This window comes from Crocodylus siamensis, chromosome 5, assembly GCF_052110815.1.
Source record: "Crocodylus siamensis isolate JL-2025a chromosome 5, ASM5211081v1, whole genome shotgun sequence".
Lineage (NCBI taxonomy): Eukaryota > Metazoa > Chordata > Crocodylia > Crocodylidae > Crocodylus > Crocodylus siamensis.
Genome location: NC_143399.1, coordinates 172489993 through 172507802, shown reverse-complemented (window position 1 = coordinate 172507802; position 17810 = coordinate 172489993). Strand labels below are relative to the sequence as shown.

The window sequence follows — 17810 nt, the reverse complement described above, 5'->3', positions numbered from 1 at the left end:
GGGTTGGAAGGGACCTGAACAGATCATCAAGTCTAACCCCCTGCCCTGGGCAGGAACAAGTACTAGGATCATAATACCCCTGCCAGATATCTATCCAACCTCCTCTTGAAGACCCCCAAGGTAGGAGAGAGCACTACCTCCCTTGAGAGCCCATTCCAGAGCCTGGCAGCCCTAACCATAAAGTAATGCCTCCTTATATCAAGCCTGAACCTGCTCTCAATCAATTTGTAGCCATTATTCTTTGTTACCACAGGTGGTGCCCAGGGGAACAGAGCCTCATGTATTTTCTGCTGGTCACCCCTGGTGAGTTTATAGATGTCCACTAGATCCCCTCTCAGCCTTCTCTTATGGAGGCTGAATAGATTTAGGCCCTTTAGTCTATATTTGTAGGGCCTGGCCTGCTGCCCCCTGACTATGCGAGTTTCCTTCCTCTGGACCCTCTCAAGGTTAGCCACATCCCTCTTGAAGTGTGGCACCCAGAATTGGATGCAGTACTCTAACTGTGGCCTGACCAGCACCACATAGAGGGGAAGGATCACCTCCCTGGACCTGCTTGTAATGCATCTGTATATGCATGACAAGGTGCGGTTAGCCTTACTGACCGCTTCCTTGCATTGGTGACTCATGTCCATCCTGGAGTCAACAGTGAATCCAAGATCCCTTTCAGCCACTGTGTTGTTGATAAGGGTGTTCCCCAGCCTATAGATGTGTTGCTGGTTCCTCCTCCCTAGATGCAGCACCTTGCACTTGTCTGTGTTGAATTCCATCCTATTCTCATCCACCCACCCCTGTAACCTGTCTAGATCTAGTTGTATTCTGTCCCTCCCCTCCAGTGTCCCCACTTCTCCCCATATCTTTGTGTCATCAGCAAATTTGGACAGCGTGCTTTCCACACCCACCTCCAAGTTGCTGATAAAAATGTTGAATAGCACAGGCCTGAGGACCGAGCCCTGGGGGACTCCACTGCCCACATTCCTCAAAGTCAAAAATGACCCATACACCACCACTCTCTCGGTATTACCATCAAGCCAATTTGCGACCCATCTCACTGAGTAGGCATCAATGCCGCAGTTGCTCAACACATATTTATCTTTTATACTAATGTCATTAATTATAATATTAAATAACATCAGTCCCAACTCTGATCCTAAAGAAATTCCACTTCTAACTCTTTTGTACCCAGTAATTCTTTCAGCACAAACTATTTTTGTCTCCTATTTAAACAGTCCCTTACTCACCTTGCAGTTTTTATACTAATCCCCATAATCTCCATTTTATCTAATAATTACCCATGTGGTACTGTATCAAAAGTTTTATGGATAACCAGAAACTTTAAATCTATTGCATTTCCACTATCTAAAAAATTAGTACTCTTATCAAAGAAAGATATCAGTTTAGTCAGGCTTTATTTACCTCTTCCAGTTATCTCCATGCCTGTAAGTATTAGTTCCCCTAAAGTTTGTTCTAAATCCATGCATAATATGGAAGCCAGAATAATGGGTTTGCAGTTCACCAGAAAACTTTTTCCCTTTGTTAAATATAAGGACTATGTTTGCAAGCCTAGTAGTCTGGATTTTTAATAAATCTGTCAAATACTAAAGAATGGTATCATGCAACTGGAGAAAAAATCATTTCCAAGCACTTTCAGTATTCTGGGCTACAGGCCATCATTTCTTCTGATGTGAATTGAAATTGAAGCAAAAATATTCATTTATTTTTTGAGCCATACCTAGACTACCTTTAATCTCAATCCCATGGTCACTGCATAGCACCTCTCTTCCTCTTTTATGTATAGAGCTAAAATGTCTATTATTATTTGTTTTAATTTTCAGTAAAATGTCTTGCTCAGGCGGACTTTTGGCAGTCCTCACTTTATCTCTATATTTTCTAATCTCTAAGGCATAACTTTCTTCCCTGTTTCGCTTTTCTATTCCTTGGAGTCTCCCTGCTTTCCTATCATTTTAACTATTAATCCAGTTCAGTGCTGGAGCCCTTCTCTACATGTGTTTGTGCCCTTACTTAGGATGCAAATTGATATTTAGTATCTAGGATTTAAAGGAGTTCCATAAGCTCTTTATTTTAGTACACTTCACTAAACTAGTTATTTTGAATTTCTTGGGTTTTTTTTCTTTTAATTAACCTTAGCCATCAGCCCTTGTGTCTAAATCCTTTGAAGCCAAATTGAATCAACTTATGATTATCATTTATTTTTTTTAAATCAGAAATGGACTTAAAATTAGGAAAGTTCATTATTTTTAAGGGAACAGTTCTCTGCAAGATCCAACCCAAAAATTCCAGTAAGTTTCTACTTTGAAAGACAGGTGAGACCTGCTAAAAACACACATCTTAGTGGAAGTGGCTGTGGCTGGAAATATGCAATGAGAGATTCTTTTGAAATATGCTGGGTACAGAATGATGGGAATAGTTAGTTTTCAAACTGGGTGACTTCGAACGTTACAAATCAGCAAATGCAAATGGCCAAGACTGTAGGCAACTAGGTATGGCCTCAGAGAGATCTGCACCACCTATTTTCAGGACTGCATGGGATGCTTTAGGTATATTCCTAGGTTGGCTCAGAGAGTTGCATAGTAGAAAATAAAGGTGGAAATGGAGTCTCAACATACACATGGTTCCTGACCAACTTTCCAAAGTTCTTAAGGGGCAAAAACTAAAACAATGTTAAAATATGTTGCTTGCTCATTGCCCACTACTCAGCCTCCCTAGGTAAGCTAAGTCAATAAATAAGGGTCTTATCTGTTGGAAAGTGTGAATAGGCAGAGAAAAGACCCAGTGTTGGACACAGTTAAACACAGCCTAGGTCATTTTCTGCATCTTCTAGTTCATATATGCCCTGTTCTTCACCATCTAATCAAAAGTACTTTTGATTATTCCCATATTCTTCCACTTAGGCCCAGCTACTCATCTGCCTGGAGCATTGTAGTAGTTCCACAGAAAGTGAAGAGGAAACACACTGTGTTGCAGCTGTCGCCATATGCGAAGAAGGTGTGAACATAAGATAGATGCCACTGAAGTATCTTGTTCAAAATTACAATTTTGTACTTTCTGCCTAAATTCATGTGCTTGCTCAGACCTCAGCTCTATAGAGCTGTATCAGAACAACCAGACTAGGCCTTTACAAAAATCGTATAAAAATCAATCAGCATCAGCATCATTTGCTGTGTTCAGTAGGATCCACCTACAAGCTTCACAACACATGTAGTCGAATATGAATAATAATGTCCATAACTAATAGAAAACCAAAGCTAATGCAATTGTGGTGATCTTAATACAGGGAGAAGTGAGGTAATTTTACAGGTGCAAAATGGTCTACAAGAAGGGTATATAGGATATGCAGGTACAATCTTTCTGTAACAGCTCTGCCTTGCTTCACGCTGGCCATGTCTATGCAAGACACTGCTGCACAGTCATTACTATGCATATACTTTGTACTTGTATAAAAAGGTACTAAAATGCACAGTATCCCAAGTTACTACACGGTAGCACCAGCGAAAGCCCTTTTTGTACACTACTGTGCAGTAGTCTAATATTACTGCGTAATAGCATTGCATCACAGGTTTTGCCACTGCTCAGTCAGTGTCTTTGTAGACATGGCTATTGGCATGAAAAAACTGAGTTCCTTAGGGATTCTAGTACCTCTTTAAATTAATACTCATCTCCAGTTTCGTATTTTTTACCTAACATTACATAAGTAAGCTATAGGAAGTCTCCTAACCAGACAGTTATCTCCCACGAAAAGAGAGTCCCTCGTTATTCAACTCTGTACTTGATCAACATTTGTCTGGCTTGTCATCATTTCTTCATTTAAGACACATATAGATCAGTGAGAAGGCCAAGTGATGTGGTGTTTATTCTCTTTCTTTATTTGCTAATATTAATTTATTTCATCAGAACATATATATAGCAATACCCAGATTCATACAGAACTGCATCTCCAACTATCACTGTCTAAGCTGACCTGCTTTTCACCTTAGTGCTCTTGAACAGGGTAGATATATTTGCAAACAGTTTCTGAAGGCAGCTGAATAGTATTGTTTTTTTTCTAAGTCAGCATACTTTAATGGCCATGCAGTCTATTAAATATCTCTTACAAACTCTATATTTAATAAATGATTTCTAATTGACTAGGTGTCACCGGCAACATTCTAGAAAACTCAGTTATACTGCATTTTTCATTGATTTTCCTTATATTAGAAAATGAAATGTCAGATACCATTAATTGCATTTTCACAATAAGGAGCAACAGCAAAAGCAACTGCTAAATGAAAGCACTTCCAGTCTAATGCACAATGGATGCATTTATTTTAAATGAATACAATATATCAACATTTATTACAGTTATATGCATCTGTGGGCTAAATTGGTGTGAATGTAATTACTATCTTTAAATATGGAATAGCTTTGCAGGTTTCTAGAGAAAATCAGTCAGGTATATTTTCTACATTTATGTAGTCTTTATAGTATATTATGCACATTAATGTTATTCAGTAAAGTAGTTAACCCAATGTTGGACTTTCTGCCCACAAAGAGTGTGTTATCATTGCAATCTGTCGGTACTTTCCTAGAATCTGTGCTTCAAGCACCATATCATAAAGCATAAATGTGTGACTGTATTTCATCAAGTGTACATTTCACCACAATATACCATATGATCCAGAATGTTTACAGAGCTGTGCCAGATACAGAAAGATATAGGTTTTCTTTCTTATTTTCTTGAGTGAAACGAAGAGAAATCTGAAAGGGAATCAAACTTTTTTATGGTGAAACACATTGTCAAATATGATTGTGCATGGCCTCTTTTATGTGGACCAAAATATGAACATTGGTCTTTGTAGAACAGGGGAGATGGGATAAATAGTTTAAATGTATAAATTCATTTCACTATCCACAGTTTATTGTTGGGCTGGAAGTTTTAACACCTGTGTGGGAAAAGAAAAATCCATGACCTCTATAAAGTATATGATGTAGCATTCAATTTCCCTGCATCTGATCGATAAGCAAGCAGGAAATTATATCTTTTTCCATGGCAGACAAGCATAATTAAGCAATAAGGCAATGGAGGTAGCTGCGATTATCTTAGGAAGCACCTGGGAGATGCCTTGTTGCTATTTTAAAACATCTTTATGCTAAGCGAACGGTATTACTTTCTGCTGCGAAAGATAAAGCTGGCTGTGTAGAATGCTCATGAACAGCAGTTTCAGTTTTGCTTCACAGAGGATAATGCAGTGCACTCACCCCGAGCAATTAGGCTGCTCCTTCAATACAAGCAATGATGGAGTAAGCTGTAAACATTTAATTGACAGTTCATAACCAGAAAAAACAATTATGCTTTGGCTAGTTGCCAGAGAGTCAGAAACCTGCACTTTTACCAATTTAGAATAAAAATATGTTGCCCCCTATGCTTGACTTCTAGGGAAGAAATCTCTGCACAATTAATGCTATTGCATCCATGTTCTAATTTATGCATTTTAATTATACCAAAGGCCCAGTGAATAATTAATGCAGGTAAAACAATAGGTCTGAAACACACCAAAAATGTATCACTTTTTACCAGGCTTTTGTAGATTTCGAAGAGCTAATGAAAACACTTAAACTGTTTAGTTGCAAATATAAGTCCAGTGCATGCAATGAGATACTAAGTACACTCTCCAGAGGTGGGGTATTAGGGATGACTGTCTTTAAGAGTGAGCCTCCATTGACTTGAGTCAAAGGAGTTTAGAAATCCCACACAGATGATGTGTTGGATGTTCTTACTATTGGATGGGCTGGGTTTGACATGGCTTGTTATATGGGAATTTCATATTTTGGTACTGAGAATCCATTTGACACCCCACCTTCAAGCTTTCACATCATGTAACAGGATGCAGCAGATTTCTCACATGGAAATCTAGAAAGGAATAGGGAAAATAAAAGGAAACTAAATGTTTGTTTCAAACTTAAGAGGTGAGAAAGACCTAGTGATTGCACCTGGACTAATCTTTGTGTTGAGGCAAGGCAGCTGCATACTATAACCACTCAGGAGACAAACTCTTCCAGTAGTTCTGACACACTGTGCTAAGAGGTGATGTCTGTGTTACTACGTAAGGAAGGCACATTAGGTTCTCAAAGCTTGGAGGCCATGCCCTTTGTGGAATAAGGCTTTGGGACTCTTATTATAAAGATTTCAGAATTCGCAGGTCTGCTGAGGGCAAGTTTGCAGACAGCAACTCCATTTAGTTATGGAAGCCCTGTGATAGAAAAACAATGCACCTCATTCCTGTTCATGATTGGATATGCTAATTACAGCAAGTACTGAATTACCACAACCTGTGTACAAGTGCATGGTACTCACAAATAACACATTGTGAATGTGATCATGGGTAACAAATTAACTGATATATTCCCAACTTTTGTTTTCTGTATTTGTCACATGTGCAATTTGCTTTTTCTTTTCTCAGGTAAAATGACAGCAGTATATAATGATGACCAACACCAGAACTGGTGCTACTGCTTCTTTTTGAAAATCCACCCATTTAAAGGCTTCAGTATGTGTTTAGGGGGACTAACTTGACAATCCATTTTTTAACATGTTTATCAATCAGCATAAGAAATAAATATTGAAAACAATGCCCTCTGTGTCTATATAATTTCTGTTTCCTTGATTATCCATTCAATGCAGCCAGAGACCATTAGAGAACCAGTTACCCTTAAAGATAATACATGTTACTGGAGTCCTAGCTATAAGTTAGAGCAGCTTGAGATGGCTCCAAGTTATATCACCCTGGTAGGATCCTCTAACAGGGTTGAGTAGCATCTGAGTTTACCTGGGGTGCAGTATACCCTAACCACATGCTGCAGCTGAATGAAGGCAAGAATGATACAGATTATGAACAAGATGAGAGTTCCCCTATGCCAAGGGAGCTAATTGTACCCAGAACTTTTCTAGCCTTTTTATATCATAGAATACAGAAGACAAAAGACAACTTTCTTAGTACACAACTCAACTGCATAAGGGCCTTGTTACACGGTAATTTGGGGTAGTTCCTGGAGCTCTTAACCCTTGGATTGTCTACACATTAATACCTGAAACTAGTTTTAAGCACTCCTTACCTGACTCAAAGTTCCACTACTCCAGGGCGGATTATTTGTGCTGTGTTACCCAGCTCCTGTTACACTAAGCGGTAACCACTCTAGGCTACACCTTAATGTAAACACCCTACCTGCCCTGCTCCTGCACTGGCCCAGTTACTCCCCTCCATCTTCCCCAACACCTCAGACCTCCACTCACTGCCCCACCCCCCGCTTACTTGTGGCTGCCCACACTGTCTGTCTCAAGGGAGCAGGCAGGGAAGGATTAACCTGCCTGCTCAGGCACTGCTGCTGCTGCTGTCTGGGTAGGCTCAGCTCAGAGAAGAGCAGCAGCCCAGCAGTGACAGCCAGGCAGGCACGTTTACCGTTTTTGTCTGCTCCCCTGGGATAGACACATAGGAATCTAAAAGTAAGTGGTGGAAAGGGGGAACCCCAAGAGGCTGGAGGTGAGAAAAGGAGCCCTGGGGACAGAGAGAACCAGGGAAGCAGGAGGAAACCCATTGGAGTTACAATGGGGATTCTTACCTTTCAGGCCTCTGCTGGCCAAAAATGCAACTGCTCCAAACTCAAACTAGCCTTAACACCCATCAACATTTGTGCAGCTCATAGCATAAGGTGTAACAAAGCCCTAAGCCTGCTGTCTCTGAGCAATGTTATTTGAAAGTACAGACACATATCTGTGCAAGGTAAAAATGTTGGAATAACAGCATAATTGCACGTATTCATATAGGCTGATGCAGGATTTACTCAAGTGGCTTGTGGCACGCAGCATCTCAGACTGCAGGGGTGAGGGCAAGGCATGGCTGGAGCCCCCATGTCAGCAAGGAGCAAGATGGGGACCAAATGAACAGGGGGAGTACCCACCCCCTGTCGACATCACTGTTGCTGTTTTTGGCCGATCTGGGGGTGGGAGAAGGCCCCAGACCACCTCTGGCCCCACTCCAGCCAGAAGCTGTGGGGAGCAGTTGCATGAGGAGCCCACATCCTCCACAGATAGTGGTGGTGGCACACATTTTCTTCCTGTCTGTGCCTACTCCCTGCCCTCTCCCCCTGCCTCCCTACCCACAGCCCGGTGTCCCCTGCTGCCCAGAAGCAGGTACTGGAAGGAGAAAACTGTGCACTACTGCCACTGTCCCTGGCCAAGCCAGGCTCCCTGTAGGGCTGCTTTCTGCAGTATGGGGTAGGAGTTCTCCCTGTGCCTTTATCATCTATGAAAAATGGTAGCAGCGTACAGGTTCCTCCTTCCAGTACCTGCTTGAAGCCAGTGGGGGAACAGCTGTTAGGGGAGGCAGCACAGCTAGAGAGCAGGTGCTGGAAGGAGGAATCTGTTCACTGCAACTGCTGTCCCCTGCTGAGCCTGACACCCCATACAGTCATCGCCCAGACTGGAGCAGAACAGGGGGTGCATCCGCACTGCCACACTCCTCCCTGTGTCCACACTTTCACTTGCATGCCTTCCACTGTTAAACTCCCTCCATCAAACATTTTAAGTCATACACTTGATAATACTATGCTTTCTTTGGTTCTTAGTATTTGCACTTCAGTAGAGGACTTGGGTCAAGCTCAAATGCATAATTATTCTGGAGAACAAATGTTTAATCTTTGTGAAAAAATATTTTGAGTCAAAGACTTGCCCCAGCATATACGTTCACACCACTGTGGATTTCAGTGAATCATCAGTTTGGTCTGGTTTGTTTGACAGAGTTTTTAAAGTTCTGCTCTTTTCTATTTAAAATGTTTACCATTTAAAATGCTGCTTATGGCATAATTTAAACACATATCTAATTAAGTGGCAGATCTGGAATCTTCTCTGCTATTTGTAACAAAATGCTACCTTTACCTTTGCCTTTGTAGGATTATGCAGAGAAAGAGAAGGCTGCAGCAAAGGCTCTGGAGGATGTGAAGGCTAACTTCTATTGTGAATTATGTGATAAACAGTATCTTAAACACCAGGAATTTGACAACCACATCAATTCGTATGACCATGCTCACAAGCAGGTAAACCTGAAAAACCATGCACGTTACTATAGGTATTCCATCATTAAAGAATAATATAATTATTGCCACTTCAAGTTATATTGAATGGCATGTTTAAGAATGTTGTTCTTGTTAACTGCATCCCATGCTCCATTTACATTACTTTTGATCCAAACTCTGCTGAAGTCCATTAAATAGATTCTTTCCATTGAATTCACTGGATTGTAGATCAAACCTAAATGAAAGAATCTCTAAAAGTAAGTGCTATTTTAGGGTGGGAACAGAGTAAGATCAGGTTTTGAAAGAGAGTTGACTATTATTATATTTTATATTAATTATTTTAGAAGAGCAGCCTGTGAAATACTAGCTGTCATGGGAACCACCAAATGCAATCCAATTTGAAATTAGTTTCCATTGAAATTAAATGTAAAATATTATTTTAGTCTTAAACATCATTGAATGTAAAACAATCCAACTGACTGGCCACTTCCCCCGATTTGAGATCAGTAATTGCACTGAATGTGATCTTTTTAAATGTGGAGTTGCCTATCAGACTAATGGAGATGTATCACTTTCTCAAACATTCAAAGTTCCTCTTTTAGATTCATATGGCAAACAATCATGCTGTTTCAGGCTGATCGTGCTGTTTGAAGGGCAGAAAAGCAGTTTGTTTTAAAAAACAAAAGCATATGTTATGAAGTTGAAATCTATGTCTCAATGTTTCTCAGGGTGGAATTCATGCTGTGTTATACGAAGAACATAATATAAGATAACATACTATTGAACAACATGATATGGTATTTCTGGAAGCAGATAGTCCTTTCTTATTGCTTGTCATTATTTGTTTTACACCAACTTATTAATTACTATATGTTAGGTAGAGCTAGAATGTGCATGCTTGCTGCCCTGCAAGGTTGGCTTTCCTAACTTTCTTCTGAATGTAGCTAAATGCCCATTTAAAATGGCAGTAAAGCACTTTTCTAAAGTCATATCAAGAACTGTGAGCCTTCAGAATTTCTGATGTAACAGATCAGGTTTTTCTTCTGCTACACAAGATGTAATTGAAATGGGTTAGTCCAGTGCGTAGGGCAGGGGGAGATGATAAAGATAATTAAGTGGTGAAAATATAGGCATCCATATCCAAATGAGAAAAGAGACAGGAAGATAATGCATAATGAAGACAAAATCTCAAGAGAATTTTAGCTCAGAACTTTCTAATTATAAGACAGACACTGTAATGATTATGACCTGATTTGGGAGGTTCTGAGAAGATTAACCCATTTCCTGCTGGATGCTCTGTGTTTTTCCTCCTTGAGGGGAGAGAGAGTCACACTTTATCACAAAATATTTGATTAAGAATCACTAGATACTGCAAGGCTTATTTCCTCCCCATATACGTGCCATAGCAGCATGCTGAGACAGAAATGCTGCACTGACTCTCACTCAGATTTATTGTCCTGAGTGGGGTTGCACGGGCAGTAGGTTAGCCAAAATCTTGGGTCTAGACATCCCCAACAGCAGCATTCTCATTATGAGCCCAACTTTGCCCTCACTGACACTGTGCAAACCTAGTGAAGTCAGTGGCCTCATCTACACAAGCATTGATGTGCAGTATGTGGCGCCACAGACATGTCTGTGGCACCACGTAGCATACATTCAGCTATTCTTCACACTGCAAGGTAGAAGTGGGGGGAGGCGGGGTGGGGAGGGGGGTTGAACCTGGGAGATCCCAGGGTCAAAAAAAACTGTGCGAAATAAAAGCAGAGTGATGCATGCGGGGGCAGTGTGTGCCACCCGAAACTGGAGCCTGGAAGCTGGAGCCACACTCCGGCTGCCGGGCAGGCTCCAAGCAGCAGGATCTCCACCGCTGCAGCCCCAAGAGGTCCTCAGCACCCCAGGTAAGGCTGCTGCAGCCAGCACAGTGCTGGCTCCAGCCTCTCCTACCCCACCTGGGGTAACCTGCTGCACACCAGAGGGCATGTGGCACAGACGTTCCCTGGGGACAAGTAGCAGGGGCACAAGGTGTGCTGCTGCTTCTTGTTCCCAGGGTGACAAACGTTCACACTCATATGGACACGGCCAATGTGGGCAAAGTCAACGTGTGGCATGGGTGTAACAGTCACAACTTGATCCATCCTTCACTAAACAAAACCAAATTTTTCTAATGGAATTTTTAAAAAACAAGCAAACAACAACAGCCCTTCACAACACAATTAATCCACAAGAATGCCTGTAATAACATAAAACAAATACATTTTCATATCCCAACCGTGTGACGTAATCCCTATAATCCCCTTTTGCTACACAAAAGGATTTGCCTTCACCCTTTAGCAGTTCTTCTACTTGTCAGGACAATCTCTAAACTCAAACAGATCCATTTCCAGCACATGGAGACAACCTGCCCTTGTGCCCATGCTACTCACTGGGTGTGATTAATGCAAAATGAAACTGCCATTTTGATGTGCCAGCCAGTTTGTCTTGGCAGCTTTCCATCCTAAAAGATAACATTTAAGCAGTAAAACTCTTTTTAATTTTTAAGTAAATGTCTTGCTCTAAAAGCTGCCAGATCAGCATTACCAGAGACTAGCAACCTATATTTAAATGCACATAGTATATAGCACATTTCATGGCAGCACAAGCTTCTTCCACTCTTCTCTTATAAAAGTAATTCTGAAGCTCAGGTAGTAGCTACATGATACAGGTAATAGGGTAGTTCTGTCTTCTGTATTTACTCTATATTTTTTAACCTTAAAAGAAAATGGAATCACATTGCTTATGACCTCTTGAATTGTATTCTCTAAGGTTAGTTTCAAACTGTTAAATAGCATGGTAACCACAAGAAAAATTTCAGAAATGTCAATTTAATTCCTTTCCCTTAGGGCACGTCCTCTCTCTCAGAAATCTGGACAATTCCTCATTGCTTCCTCTGTTACATTTTTTTTCTGTTTCATGTCACTCACATAGTTCTTTATTCTGGCAACAATCTTTTAATTGAGGCTGAATTAGACAAAGACTCCATCAATCTCAGCAGGAAAGGTTTACAATTGATCAAAGGAGTCATTTAGATGAAATACAAAGTACTAGTACTTCCTCCAGACTCCTTACTTCCTGTCCATAAGCTCCTGTTATAAACATGGGGACCCATAAAATTAGAGAATGAACAATGTGAATTGTTAATCAATGTGAATTTGGCTATAGGCATTCAAAATAGGGTTGTTCAGAAAATAATGAGTGGCAAATTACTGTTAAAATGATTCAACTACTTAACAGAATATTATGGTATTATACTATGGCTGGATATTTTTGTGCTTTTTTTTCCAGATTTCCTACGGAAAAAGAAAAGGGCATTTTTTGTACAAGGGTGAATGAAGGTAGAGGCATTTATGGTTTCACTAAGTATAGTGCCATATGACCCTTGTTCTCCTGCACTATTATTTTTGTGTGGCAGAAAGATTTTCTTTATTTCTGCATCAAAATTGCAAAGCATTATATTTTATAAAAGTAATTTTATAATCTATTTTGCCATCTGATTTTAGCTAGTCATTAAAGTAATGAATGTAAAACTTGGTTCTAATATTTGGTTCACTACTCATTTTCTTCAGCTCTGGAAACTTATACGAGTTTACAGCAACAGCCTGGACTTGTTCTATTGCACTATGCTAACCTCATAAATTAGTTTAGTTTTACTATAGAATATTGTGTCAGAATTTTTTTGAAGTCTGTTAAGTTCACTTTTCCAAAAAATATATTTTTACATTATCTTCTCCCTCCCAAAAAAATACCATGGTCTAATATGATTTACACATAAAGTAATTCTGACTAAATTTTAAGCAGGTGTTATATCTTCAATTGTCTTTACCAGCTGGAAAAGGTAACCCTTAGTGAAGAGTAAGTACTTGAGTGTAAATCTTAAGATGCTGCTTGTGTTTAGGCTGTCTTATCAGTACAAGGGCTTCTCTGCATCTGTTGTTAAGTATGGTATTAGAATCAGGGTTGGTATGGTGTTGGGGAGTTAGGAGTAATGTCAGTGTGCAGCCAGATGTTTTAATTCATTATTTCTGGACCTTCCATCATCCTCACACAGCCTTATAATTGCAGGCAGGTGGCTTCAACACACAGACCTGGACATACACTGGAATTTGGCATGGGGTTTGGGTTTGAAGACAAATTGTTGTATTAGCTAGTTCCTTATTAATTTTAATTGACATTTTACCAGGCAAAATCTTACTGAGTCCAATAGGAGCTTGCCAGAATAAGGACCTCCAGAGAATGCAGGACTGAAAGAGAACTATTTTACAAGTCTAATCCCCTGTGTCCTCAGGCAACCATTTCTCCAAAAATTCCTAAAATCATTACAGGAAACCCTCACTATTCTTGGGTTCGGCATTCACGGTTTCAAATATTCACAAATGCCTAACCCTCTTCTTAAATACACTTAAAAGAGCTCCTCAGGAGCTCTTTGCTTGCTGCCGCCAGGCTCCCACCACGAGGCATCCACTACCACTGCTGTGCTCCCACCGTCACCAGAACAGCCATGCCCTGAGCCACCGGGGCACTGAGTTCATGAACACAGACAGCATTCATGAATGCAGTGCCTTCTACACAGATTTCGCCATTCACGGGGGATACAAGAACCTATCCCCCGCAAATAGCGAGGGTCACCTGTACTTCAGACCTAACAAGACACCCATGAGAAATGCCCTTCAATGTGCCAAAGGTGAGGTGGGACTGACAAGGACATTGCCAATGGCCTGTCACTGCAATGACAGAATCGACACTATCAGGGACTGATCCCTAGATTAAAGGAGAGCCTTTTCACTCTCTAAGCACAAGCAAAGACCTGTTGATGACAAGCCACTTTTAGAAACTAATACTTTCCAGAACTTTGAGAGGAAGCTAATGTGTCTTTGTGTTAGGGTATGGGTATTTTGCTGGGGCATGCCAGTGGCCTGCTTTTTGCAAATACTGATTTCTGGACTTCCAAAGAAAAATCCTACCTACGGATTGCTAAAGATAACATATCACAACTAAAGGCAGTAAGGAGATGAGTGTAACACTCATAGTAGGAGGCATGTACTAAAGTACTAATGTACAAGATAAGCATCTAAGCATTTCTTAAATAAGTCCAGAGTAAGTGCCTGCACCACCCTTGGAGGGAATAGACTCCCTCCAGAGGTGGTGCAGGCACCTACTCTGGACTTATTCAAGAAATGCTTGGATGCTTGTCTTGTTAGGGTCCTTTAACCCTAGCTGACTTCCTGCCCCTGGGGCAGGGGGCTGGATTTAATGATTTTCGAGGTCCCTTCCAGCACTAACATCTATGTATCTATAAGTCTGTCTAGCTGGACAAGAGGGACTTTTTCCAAGTATATGCTGTGCTTGGAGTGCAGTTTCTTTTTTTCTTTTCCAATATAGAGTCTGTGAAGACCCGGGCAACAGATTTGTTTGGGCAACTTGATAACATCACAGTGCTTTCCGCCAAGCATCTGAGATGAATGATTCCTGCTGTAAAATGTTTACATTCCTCTTTGTGAAGAACAATAACTGAATTATAAGCAATTTTTTACCAAAACTAGCCTTAAACTGAAGGAAACAAGTGCCCTGTCACATTTTGTTTAAAGAAAGGTTTACTGCAGAGGGAAATACAAGCTTGTTTTTGAAAAACTAGCTTACATGCTTATATGAAATGTGATAAGAAAATAATATAAGTACACATTTTCTTTAATAGAGTTGCTAATTTACATGTCTCAATACAAAGGAGGCAGAATTTGATAAACAGTATGTGTTTTGCTGGTGGTATGTGGTCCTTCATAGCATTCAACCATTCACTTATTGTAGTAGTAGCTGGAGATTTTCACTTTTGCATATGTGATTTTTGACAACTAGTAAGGCATTTAGAAGTTGCCCAAGGAGACAATGCTAAGATATAAATCTAATCTAGATGCCATATAATAATAATAATAATACAAATAAGCAATTAAGAAAAACAAGGCTGTATTGCCATCTTGGGGCTTCTGGTGACATCACAAGTATTTATTATATTTTAGGAATAGCAAGCCAGGGCAAAGCTCACCTTTAAAAAGCAGCTGAGTATTGTTTAAGTAGAAAGAACCTTGTATTATTTGGGCAGGATTTTTCAGGCTACATACACAAACATTCACATACTTAGATATAAATATTGGCATGCACTTGGATGCATCCTTTACAGAGTCTAACCCCCAACAATGTTTAACTATGGGCTTTTGTGCCTACAGCCCTTACTGATATCCATGGGTGCATCCCCACAAGCAGGAATGTGCATTCTGAAGTGCCTCAAAGGTTCTTGAGGTGCCACAAAATACACAGGGCACAAGTGAATAGGTTTTCAGTGTGGAGGCAAAATTAGATACCAGGAAATCCCAGTATCTAAAAAACATGCAGAGAAAGAAAGTGGTGTGATGCATGTGACAGCAACATTCGACACCTGACACCAGAGCTTGGAGTGCACTGCTTCAGGATGCCAGGTAAGGCTGCTGGGGCCAGCTTCTGGCCTCATCCTCCCTTATCCCACCCATGGCAATTTGCTGTATGCCAGAGCATATGTGCAAATATGTGCCGCTGCTAGTTGTCCCCAAGGAAACTCATGTGTGCATTTGTGGGGATGCGCCCCCATGGTTCCTTTGTACTATAACTATAATGCTGGTAGGTATAAAACTATTTAAAATGTAAGCACATGTATTGAAATTTTAGCTGGTGTTTGCAGGTACACAAAAGCAGGGATAAATAGACACATACAGATTTGAGGCTGTACCTCTTAGTTTTCTTTGTCTTCCAAGCAGCAGGCACAGTGCATTTCTCTTAAGGTGGAATTCTTTTTTTAGATTAGGTTTCCATGCTACAGAACCCCAGTTTATCAACCACATAGTCCTTAGCCACAAAAGGGTTTGAAACCTGCTTTCAGGGCTGGTCCACAATTTTTTGGAGCCCCCTGCAAGGTATAGCTTTTGGGCCCTCTGACGCAAAGAAGGCATCGGCGGAGCGGGTAGGAAAGGCAAGTGTAGAGGCGAATTAAGGTATACTGGTGCCTTGGGCAAGCACAAAATTGGAGGCCCCCTCCCCACATGGGAGCTGGGCTTCAGCGGGGAAGGGCCCCTTCCCCTCCTAGTGCTGGCAGGGGAGGCTGGGTGGACCCTGCCAGGCTGTGGGGCACATGCCCACCACTTCTCCCTGCTCCCCACTCCACACATACACATGGCAGACAAGGTTCTTTAGGTAAATCTGATATCTTTTATTAGACCAAGTAAATAGTTGGAAACATTTTTCTGGCAAGCTTTCAGGTTGAAAAACCCTTAATCAGGCTGAGGGAGCATCTGCAGTTGGTGTGTGCTCTTCCTGGATGGAATGAATAGTAAAGAAGCCAAAGGCTGATCTGCATGTAAGCCAGTCAGTGAAAATGTAAATTGAGGAGTCAGTGGGTGAGAGAATCAGTGCGTGAGTCAGTGGGTTTTGTGGAATCAATCCTTAAACTACTTGTTACCAAAAGAGTGTCCAAGACACTACAAAACATACTTTCTATGAAAATTTAAAAACATAGAGCACCTTCCCAGCAACGCCCTCCTAGCCACTGTGGATGCTACCAGCTTATATATCAACATCCCATACCATCCAAGCCTGTCAAGAGCAAGATGACAATTCTGAGTACAGACCCAAAGATATTACTGAAATTATATGCTTCATCCTCACACACAAAAATTTCACTTTTAATAACCAACACTTCCTCCACACCATGGGCACAGCTATGGGCACCAAAATGGCTCCACAGTATGCCAACCTTTTTATAAGCCACCTGGGAGAAGAATTCCTCAAAGACTGCACCATCAAACCCTTACTATACTTAAAAGATATTGATGACATCTTCATCATTTAGACTGAAAACCTGCAGTCTCTGATTGAGTTTCATCAGAAATTCAGCAATCATCACCCCTCCATCAGACTATATCTTGAGTACTCCAGCACCAACATCTCTTTTTTAGATACACTAATCAGCATCCAGGATGGTAAAATACAGACCACGTTATACTAGAAATCTGCAGACCAACATACATATCTGCACAGAACCAGCAATCACCCTAAACACACCAAGAAACCTCTGATACACAGTCAAGTACTCAGATCCCACCAAATTTGCACTGAGAACACAAGGATTGCTACCTCACCAATCCTAAAATGGCTTTCACACAATAAGGACACTCTTTCAGAGGGATAGATGTGCATTTGAAAAAGCCACCTGGATACCATGTGAAGAATTGCTGCAGTGCAGAAGGAAAACCCCAACAAGTCACACACCGCTGGTTATGACATATCACCCCTCCCTCAAACCTATATGGAAAATCCTCAAACAATTGCAACCCATACTAGAAGGAGACTAGAAGGTTTCTTAAAGAAACCTTCCCAGATCCACCCATCCTAGCCTTCAAACAAGCACTGAACCTTGCTAACCTCATCACCAGAATCAAACTTCCCAAACTTCCAAAACACACTGAATAGATCCATGAAAAGAAATACAAAACCTGCCAACATATCTCCACAACCCCCACAATTACTGCACCCCACAACAGAATGATCCCCATTCCTGGATCTCACACCTGCACCTCCAGAAACATTATACATCTCATCCAATGTACCAAATGCCCTGATGGAAAATACGTAGGAGAGACCAAACAACACCTGCTCACCAGAATGAACACATACCGGAAATCTAGTAAAGA

At 40.9% G+C, this 17810-nt stretch overlaps 1 protein-coding gene across 2 annotated transcripts in view; it reads left to right on the top strand.

Annotated features, from left to right (window-relative positions):
* Positions 1–17810, top strand: part of ZNF804B (zinc finger protein 804B) — a 444111-nt gene that overhangs the window by 378682 nt on the left and 47619 nt on the right. For both annotated transcript variants that reach the window (XM_090047130.1, XM_090047131.1), the window contains one exon: positions 8941–9084. In XM_090047130.1, coding sequence (XP_089903256.1) covers positions 8941–9084 — 144 coding nt within the window. The remainder of the gene's footprint in view (positions 1–8940; positions 9085–17810) is intronic.